Source organism: Humulus lupulus, chromosome 5 (assembly GCF_963169125.1).
Source record: "Humulus lupulus chromosome 5, drHumLupu1.1, whole genome shotgun sequence".
Taxonomy (NCBI): Eukaryota; Viridiplantae; Streptophyta; class Magnoliopsida; order Rosales; family Cannabaceae; genus Humulus; species Humulus lupulus.
In genome coordinates, this window is record NC_084797.1 from 226,167,895 (window position 1) to 226,177,885 (window position 9,991).

General features: G+C 34.4%; 1 protein-coding gene across 1 annotated transcript; it reads right to left on the reverse strand.

Annotated features, from left to right (window-relative positions):
• Positions 1-3,675: 3,675 nt before the first annotated feature.
• Positions 3,676-7,495, reverse strand: LOC133778274 (AT-hook motif nuclear-localized protein 1). The gene is made up of 5 exons (XM_062218152.1): positions 6,487-7,495; positions 5,309-5,376; positions 4,875-5,006; positions 4,415-4,576; positions 3,676-4,309 (listed from the first exon to the last, which is right to left on the reverse strand). The coding sequence occupies exons 1-5, from the start codon at positions 6,863-6,865 to the stop codon at positions 4,079-4,081; spliced, it is 972 nt and encodes a 323-aa protein (XP_062074136.1). The 5' UTR covers positions 6,866-7,495; the 3' UTR covers positions 3,676-4,078.
• Positions 7,496-9,991: the final 2,496 nt, after the last annotated feature.

A 9,991-nucleotide genomic window follows, 5' to 3' on the forward strand; every position in this document is an offset into this window, starting at 1 on the left:
ATGTGTTGAGAATTGTCCACTCTGGTCTAGGTGATTCTAAGGATACTTTGGAACTGTGAAGAAAATTGAAGATCAGTTTAGTTTCTTGGTAATACTCTGAAACTGAAGGAATGACTCATTCATTCCTTTGCATATAATGTAAGTATTCTTATCATTATTTCTCTTTGAATTCAATTTTAGAAACATGTTCTAGGTTGTCTCATATTAACTTGTTTAATATTAGATCTACATGAAAATAAATAAAGATCCTATATAAGTTTCCCAACACCCAATATGTGATGTACATGATTAGTGTGACAGTCAAAATCCTGTGATCCGTAAGGGGAAAGACCGGGTAAGTTGTGCAATCCCACACCGCCTGGGGAAGGTCAAGTGTGATGATTCTAAGACTGTGTAGGTATGGGACTATGGATTGATGGGTACTACCTATATCAGTAAGGTGCATCTTCTTTTCGGTAGCCCATCACTTGAGAACTCCATGGTTAAGCATGCTTGGCCTGGAGTAATCTAGGGATGGGTGACCTCCTGGGAAGTTTTCCCAGGAAGTGTGCGAATGAGGACAAAGCACGCTGGAAAGACTTGTCTTGGTTTGTAGGGACAGTCGTCATTCCAGAAAGCAGCCATAGTGACGTGGGGTGTCACATAATGGTATCAGAGCCTTGACTCAGCCGGAAGTGTGGCCGACGGGGACGTCGTGCCCGTAAGGGGGGGTGATTGTGACAGTCAAAATCCTGTGATCCGTAAGGGGAAAGACTGGGTAAGCTGTGCAATCCTACACCGCCTGGGGAAGGTCAAGTGTGATGATTCTAAGACTGTGTAGGTATAGGACTACACAGTTGAAGAGGGCTTAAATGGATTGATGGGTACTACCTATATCAGTAAGGTGCGTCTTTTTTTCGGTAGCCCATCACTTGAGAACTCCATGGTTAAGCGTGCTTGGCCTGGAGTAATCTAGGGTGGGTGACCTCCTGGGAAGTTTTCCCAGGAAGTGTGCGAATGAGGACAAAGCACGCTGGAAAGACTTGTCTTGGTTTGTAGGGCCAGTCGTCATTCCAGAAAGCAGCCATAGTGACGTGGGGCGTCACAATTAGGGTTTGGTCCGATTGTTAAATAGGGATATGAATAGGGCACAGACCCTTGAGAATATGCATGATTATGATTATGCATGTGATTGTTGATTAAGCATGTTGAATGCTCTGTGTCTGGATATTTGATATATGATATATGCTTGTCGGTGTTATCTAATTTAAAAGACCTGACTTATAAGTCAAGAACGACAATGGTGCGCTGAGCGCTAGTCGAAAGCATTGGCTTATAAGTCAAGGGTGGTAATAGCACGCTGAGCGCTGGTCGATATTGTTAGGCCTAATTAGGAGCGCATCATATGCTTGTCCGACCCAATGGTCGTGGAAAATTCAGCGCCAGGTATGCTGGGCCAGCTCCAAGGCTGGTTATACAGAGAGTAGGGCAATGGGCCCCGGGGTGACTTATTAGTCCCATATCCTAGGGTTGGGCCCCAGTATGATAGGCCTAATAAGGAGCGCAACATACGCTTTTCCGACCCAATGGTTGTGGGAAATTAAGCGCCATGTACGTTGGGCCAGCTCCAAGGCTGGTTATACAGAGGATAGGGCAAAGAGCCCCGGGTTGACTCATTAGTCCCATATCCTAGGGCATTGAGTCCCGATATGATTAATTAATCATTTATCTAGGGAAACTGGCCCCAAATGACGTTGTAGTCATTTACATGAATGGTATGCATGCATGAGTAGGGTTATTACTACTAGGCATGCTTATTATGATTTGGTAATATGTTATTAACTGCTCATGAGCATGTTTAAGTTGTCTTGCTGAGCCTTTGCTCACGGATGTTATGTGGTGCAGGTAAGGGGAAAAGGAAGTTGGACCATCCATGAGTTGGAGAGCTTTGGTGACGATGTGTACATATGCGACTGCTCGACCACCACGAACGAAGTTTCTCAGAGGAACTAGGGTCAAACCCTAATCTACCGCTTAGGTCGGCTGGTTGTAACTTTTCTATTGTAATTAACTTTTTTAAATGTTAGTTTGGGATCCCATGTATGGAAGTAAATGTTTTACTGAAACGGATATACCTTTCGACCAAAAATTTTAACCCTAAATCATTAATCATGTTTAGTTACACGGTTATGGTCAAATGACTCGTTTAGCGAGTCTAACGCTATTTAAAATAGACAGTGTAACGATCCTTGGATAGGAGGATGTTACAGAGAGAGTAGGAGTAATCCTTTTGAATTGTTTGGTGAGGAGGATGGAGAGTTGGAATGATAGATTATTACTTAATTTTAAAATTACTTTATTATCCTTATAATTATGTAGTAATTTTTTATGTGGCTATATATGTAATTTTAAATCAAATAGAAAGGAGAGTCAAAATACTTTCATTTGTGGAAGGATTATAAATGGTGGGCCCATAAGTATTTTTAATCCTTTTACCTCTCTAATCTCTCCCTCCCACAATCCTCTTTGCCAAATAAATGTACTTTACCTCTCCTACCACCACTCTCCCTCCTTCTCTCTCCAATCCCCCATATCTCCCTCTTACCAAACATAGCCTTAGAACTTGAAAGAGACATCTAAATAGTTTATAGATATCTACGTGTACATACTATTATGAGAACACGTATATAACTTTAAATATGTATTTATGTTTAATAAAAAATACAATAAAAACAAGAGCCACAAAAACAAAGTAGCGAAAGGGATAAGTACGTACAAATTACAAGAAAGCATATTATTATCCTCAGCTTATGTCACATTAAATGGACAATAGGACTTATTCTGAACCTATATTCAAGTTTTAAAAAACGAAAATTAAATATTGTTTGAATTGACACTTCTATATTTAGCCTAGCCTATATGTAAAAATGAATATATTGTCCCACTTCATATATAGAATACGAGGAGATGAGGGTTTAGGTCTAGCGTTTGAGATTGATAATCCCAACAAACTAACCTCTTCAACTCTTGCATATAATTTCTTATTTGGGTCTCCTCTAAATCTAAGATCATCTTTTTTTATTGCATATGATTTATGTACATACATAGTAATGACATCTCCATAGATTGTGTGCTCATTCTTGTCATTGACCTGGTTTTCTATTATTAGAGTGACAAAAAAAAAAAGATCAGCAGGGTCAAGTGGAGTAGATCCTTCTCACCTCAAAGATACTCTTTGTAATTTGGTATAGAGCCAAAGAGGTATAAAGTAACTATAAAAGACCAGTGCCTAGGTTAGGCTCCTCGGACTTGAGTTGTTAATTGTTTAATCATTGTAATCATATGATGTAATACCCCTTTGACTTTCTGTTTTGTTTGATTATGAGTTTTTGATGTTGAGACTGTTTGACTTGAAATACCTTTCATAGATTGAAAAAACACAACACAAAAAAAAGCTTTGAAAATCTAAGGACCACACTACTAATCAATCCACTATATGTGCTTTTATGTCAATAGAGAATATTCCCTCACTTTTAGCTCAAAAGAAACATTTTTGAGGTGGAGAAAACTCTATTCGAAAACGAACTCATCTGCGACTAGACAGGTAAATAGCTTTTTTCGAACTACATAACAGTAAAGAATGGTTTTTTATTTTTTGATATTTTGTAAGGAAAGTTGAGAACAGTCATTCATTCGTTCATCCCAAACAACTTTTTTTTTTTAACTTCCAAATCATCACAATGCACGAGTTCAAAGAAAGGCAGATTCAGATGTCAAATATTACAAGATCAAACTACTCTACTTTTACATGACACAACAACAGAGCCGAGAGAACCTAACCTAAAACAGCTAATTGAAAAATAAATACTGCCTCAAGGTAAAAGGGGCCAACCCCAGATGGAAAAAAAACAACATGCTGCTGATAACTAAAAGTGTCAGTAAGTTTTACAGACAGAAACGAGGGAAGTGAGAGTTCCGAGAGTTTGAAGTTTGATTTGCCAATGTGGTCAGTGTGCACAAACTTCTTGCTGCAACTACATGAAAGATGAAACTGTTTTTTTTTTCTTTTTTTTTTTTTTTTTAATTTTTAGTTTAAGAATCATCCTCCTGGCAAAGATACATTAATGTCAGTTGCCTTAGTCTTTGAATCAACAGCCAATGCTGACCAGCTATCTCCACGGAAGGAAGCCGAAGAAGTGAGGTTCGTTTTTGGATCAGCGCTTGAAATAGGAATGGCTGCAGTTGGCATCGCATTTGAAATGTACTCGTGCTTATGTTTCTTCGGCTTTTGCTCGTGCTGATTGCCCGCCAAAAAACTCCCTACTACAACCTATGTTTATCAAAGAAAATACATTTCAGAATCATGTTTTAACAGTGGTAGAGATTTCAGGTGAATAATTCAAGTACTATTCTAAAGGAAAAGAAAATTCCAAACCTGCACAGGACTTGCAGCTACTAACAGTCCAGCAACCCCACCACCTACAACTCGTCCATCTGGACTCGCCAAAGAAACGCTCATCCCACCAGATCTGCTTCTCGTTCCCCCTGAATCACTTGGCATGAATGAACCGGATAAAGAAAGTATTTCAAAACGACCCTGCAAGAACAAGTGTGTTAACAATATAAATTTTAATTGATAAAAAATAATACATCAAAGAGTTCAGTAGGAAACACAAACTAATATCAGCTAAGATTATGGACCAGTAACAAAGAGTTTAAAACTGTGAATGATAATAGTAATATGCTGCTACATTATTAAGCATCTCCTCAGACAACTTTTCTAGTTGTGGAGCTATAAAAGCTAGTACTATATGATTCTCATTTACTTTTTCTTCTCTGAAACTAAACATGAACTATTCACAAACATCATTTGAAGAAGAGATAAAAAGGGTTACCTCATATGTCAATGTACCCCCAGAAGAATCAGGCTGACGAAGTGTGACACTCGATATCACACCATTTGCAGAGAGTATGCATATAGCTCGAGGCCCTTGTTGAGAAAACGATATAATCTTCATTGTCACATCCTAAGACAAAGCCAAGAAAAGAAAGGGTTGGGAGAAATGACTGTTACTACTACAACTCATTATAAATGTTCAAACCAGAACTTGAAGTTAGAAACAGATCAAGGCACTTCTGACAAAAAAACATTTATGAAAAAGCCAGAGAAAACATCTGACAAAACTCCAGTAGTTGTGTCTCCACTCTTCATCCATTTTACAAATTCTCAAATAGACCAACTAATGTCAAGTCAACATCATGAGCTTCTTGACTCAGATTTTTCATAAGGGATATAAGCCAAAAGACAGAGAAAGGTTTAAAAGATTACCTCGCCAGCATTGACAGTTATGATATGGGGTGTAAAATTTGCACCAACAGAGCATGCAACCCATTCACCTACAGATAAAATTGATCATAAGATTAGGGACCACAACCTTGTTTGGCAGGAAAAAACACTTCTTGAATTCTTTCAAGCTAAAATACTTGACCATCCTGTTCAAAACTACAGGTCAAATGAAGTAATACTATAAGAAAAGATCTACTACTTATTTACAGTATGGAACAGAAAGAGATTAGAAAAAGAAAATAATAATAGAAGCACTACTAATAAAAAGTTAAAAACTGTTTATTCAACTCAAGTCAAAACCAGAAAAAAAAATCTCCAACAAAATATGAAAATAACACAAAATACTTTGGTTAAAAAAAATAAAATAATGTTTACTAATAGTCAGTAATAGCAAAATACTACTCTTAAGATTCCACATATTTTCTCCATGGTTTTGCTTAAATTTCCATAAAGTGACTAACTCAGCATAATTTAAAGTAGAGATAGGTTTATTCAACACTTGGCCAAGTTGGTAAAACTTAAAAAAGCAATAGTAATACACGACAAGACTGGAAATACATTAAACCTCTAATAAATACAGTTTTATTCAAAGAAACCAGTATTAAGTCAGATTAAACATATTCAGAAGAAAGTTTTCAACTTAGTCCCAGTCTGTTCACCATCAGCTGCAGGTACCAGAAAATTAGTACCTTGTACAAAATCTTCTTCCCAAAAAAAAGTGAGAGAAGTGGCGAAGGACAGCCATAACGAGAAGATTCCATCATTCCCATACCAACCCACGAAACTCACTAACTAGACTACTTATCTTTTCAGAACTACCACACACTCCAAGATCTCAATAAGGGGTATCCAATCAGAGGACCCACATAATACCCAACAAAGAATCACTTGAATCCTATTAGTATTACTCTCATAAATTCAACCTCTCCTAAAAGGGTTATAGTCACCCGATCCCCACATAGCAACAACAACACATAATCACTACTTGAATATAAACATCAAAAGACTTCGACTTGAGCCATGAAACAATCACAAGACACCTTAAATTCAAAAGGGTATTCACAAAAACAAACATCATAGGACTCCAACCTTGAGAGCCATGAAACAAGAACATGTCAAACTCAAAAGGGTATTCGTAAAAACATTAACTTTCCCATTACCTAAATTCTCCATCTCATATTTAGTCTTGCTGACCGAGCTAGCTGGCCGTACTTTTCCACGCTTTTCCGAAGAGAAATCGATTATAGGAGGTGGCGCCGAAGAAGATATTGGCTTTGGAGACAAAGCCATAGTGACACATCCATCTGGTCCGTACTTTCTAGGCCTACCTCTCTTCTTCTTCACCGGCATAGCTGCAGGAGCAGTAACGGCCAAGGTTGTTGTTGGCGCCGCCGGTGGTGGTGCCGGAGCCACGGCTTGTTGAGGTATTGATCCACCGGTTTGAGCTGGGTTTTCAGTCCTCGGAGCCACATGGTAGTTCGAGGGAGCATCTGATCCCACCACTGTAACCCCACTACTCACAGCTTCTCTTCCCTCCATACTTAAACCCCCCCAAAAAATATAGTCTTTTTCTTTTTCAGCTCTCTATCAAAAACTCATTCATTTCCTTCCTAATCTCAAAATCTCAAAAGAAATCTAGATGATTTAAATGAATATAAAATAAAATAAAATTTTATGCCCAGAAATTTTCAGACTTTCAAAAAAAAAAAAAAAAAATTAAAATTAATAATAATAATAATTAGGAAGATTAGACAAATATTTTTTTTTTCAAAAAAAAATATTTGAAGATCAAATAACTATAACAGCAAGGAGAGCTTCACTGTGAGCTATTTCCTGCAAAAACTTGTTTTTCAGAGAAGATTAGCTGAAAAATAGAGCTTAAAGAAAAGATAATAGCTTGATTATTATTATTTTATTTGATAATTATTTTTTTATTTTTTTATTTTTATTTCAGTACAGAAGAGAATGAGATTTTGAAAAAGAAAGATTGCTTTTTTTTTCTTAGGCTCTGTGTAATTTTCTAATTTGTGTTTTGAATGGAAAATGCCAAGATAATAATAAGAAAACCTTTGTTTTTGTTGTTCAGCTAATTGGGTTCCTACTGTCCGAATTTAAAATAATTAATTAAATAAATAAATTAATAGGGAAATAAATAAAATAATTAAAAAAAATTGAATGATGGGCATTAATGAATATTGTTGTGGTGATTTAATATTTTAATGTTAAAAAATTATAGATATTTGGGTTTTGGTTGGAATCTGGTGACTTGTGAGAAATAATATATAAAGTAAAATTGAAAGTGGGTGGGGATTTTCTTATTCTTCTATAATTTTATATAGTTTTTTTGCTTGAAAAATGGGCAAAAGTGAAATAATGGTAATTATTATTGTTATTATTTTTTTAATATTTTTTTTAGGTGAATGGAAAAGTAAAATTAGGTTGCCAAGGCAAGAAGAAATTGTCTAGAAAAGGGAAAAAGATAGGGTGGCCTAAGGCAAGCATCACCTTTTTGGATTATGGCAAACATAATCTGGCATAACCAAAGATAATTAATAAATACCATATCTAATTTCAATTTTTTTTCTTTTTTTTTTAAGTAAAAAAATTTGATTTTTTTTTTGTTATCTTATACAGTTCTAACTTGTACTTATTTCTCCAACCACTAAGGGAGGAAAAGAGAGGGAAAGCAGAGAAGTTTTGAAGTTTTATTATTTTATTTTTAAGAGAGGGATTAGACAAAAGTATTCATAAATTACTAGTTATCATGCTACTAATCCTTGAAGGTTACTCCTCCAACTTTTCTTTAAAATTATATCATCACTAAAATATTAAGAGCATATGGGTGCCACTCAAGTTGGTAAGGTATGTATGCTTTGTTTATGTATTTTTAAATAAATAAAACTATTTAATTAAAAAAAATTAATTCTTAGATTAATGTGTCTAAGCTTTGTACAACCCAAGTGGTGGGTGTCACTAAATTTAAGTTTTGTGAGATGTAATTTGAGAAATAGGTTAACCCATATGAGAGAATAGTTAATAAGTGTGTGGAGACTCTTGGATTAATCAATAAAAAAGTAAAATGATTCCTAAAAAAAAAATTACCCCATGTGAATACTTACCACATCACATGATTATTTTAAAGAAAAGGGTTTTCAAGAGTGAGTTAAATTAAAAATTATTATTATTATTATTATTATTATTATTATTATTTTGTTATACTTGAAATCTTTGACACAATGTGATAGAGGAAGGAATAAAATTTGAAGTTTGAAGCTTGGAGTAAATTTTTGTCATGAGATCAGCCATATATATTATCAAAAGGGGTGGGATTAAAAGTAGAAAGTGATGACTTGAAGTAGAAGTATGCCAATAAAATTGAGTTTTAATGGTTTTTTGGGACCAAAAAATGAGTTCAAAAAGGGCCAAATTGGATTAGGCAATTATTCTTGATGAATGCTTTGCATGTGGTTTTAAAGGCTGGCACATGTTGGAACCTTTTTAACATATTATTACCAGTGTTCTTATCTTTTGCAAATAAAGTGTTTTATTTTACAGACAATGGAATCAGACACTTTTTATTTATTTATTTATTAAACATTAGAATGAGGTTAAAATAGTTTTTGTTTTTGGCTCTGAAACACTGACACCTCACAAAAACTGTTTGGACTTTTTAAGTTTGTTCTAAGTTTCGACAAATACCCTTCTTTCAAGACCAAAACAGCCTACTATTATTATTATTATTATTATTATTATTGATCTAATCTTAAATTTCCCAGCAAAAAAAAAAAGAAAGAAAGAAAGACCCCTAGTTTTGGGGAAATTTTTTAAACTCCTTTTACCTTCCCCAAGCCCTGTTTATTGCAATTTTACAGCTGTAAAAATTCATTCTTATTATTTTGTAATAAATACTTCTTTTTGGTTTTTCCAAAATATGCTTTAAAGTAATTGATTTGAAAATGGAAGCCATATTGGAATGAAAGTGTTCACATTTCAAATGAAATTTAACTTTGAGGGACCACAACAACACAAACATTGACCAAGCAAATGCAATTAAATAATAAATACAATTACATTATTCTCAAGACTAACTAAAGGCATCTTGCATAAATTAGGGTTTTAAATATGTCACCAAAAAACAAGAAAAATTATTAAGAAATTAGGGTTAGATAAGAACAATATCAATTTTTAATATTTTATGGATTTTTATAAATATATGGGTGGCTAGATCGATGTACATTAGCTCCCACAACTTTCTTCTTTTTTAAAAAATAATAATTGAGTAATGTAATATTGGCCTGCAAATAGAGTATTATTCTAATTTTTTAATTGCTAATGACCTAATTAAGTTGTTACATTGTAATTCAAGGACAGCGAAAGATAAAAAATTAAAGGCTTAGTTCAGCCAATTAAAGTTATAAGCAATATAATTAAATTAAAATAAAGATTAAAATACTAGAAATAATTAATTTTGAGATGTAAGTGGTGCACTTAATGCAAGTCCAAATCAAAAGAGACAAAAACACTAAATTTTTGATGGAAAATGGAATTTAATATTTAATATATTACCTGTCCATACATTAACTTATTTTTTAAGCCAAATCATTTAATTCATTGTAGTATACATGGTTATGTTTTAAAAAATATAATCAGCTTATTTTGCAGAAT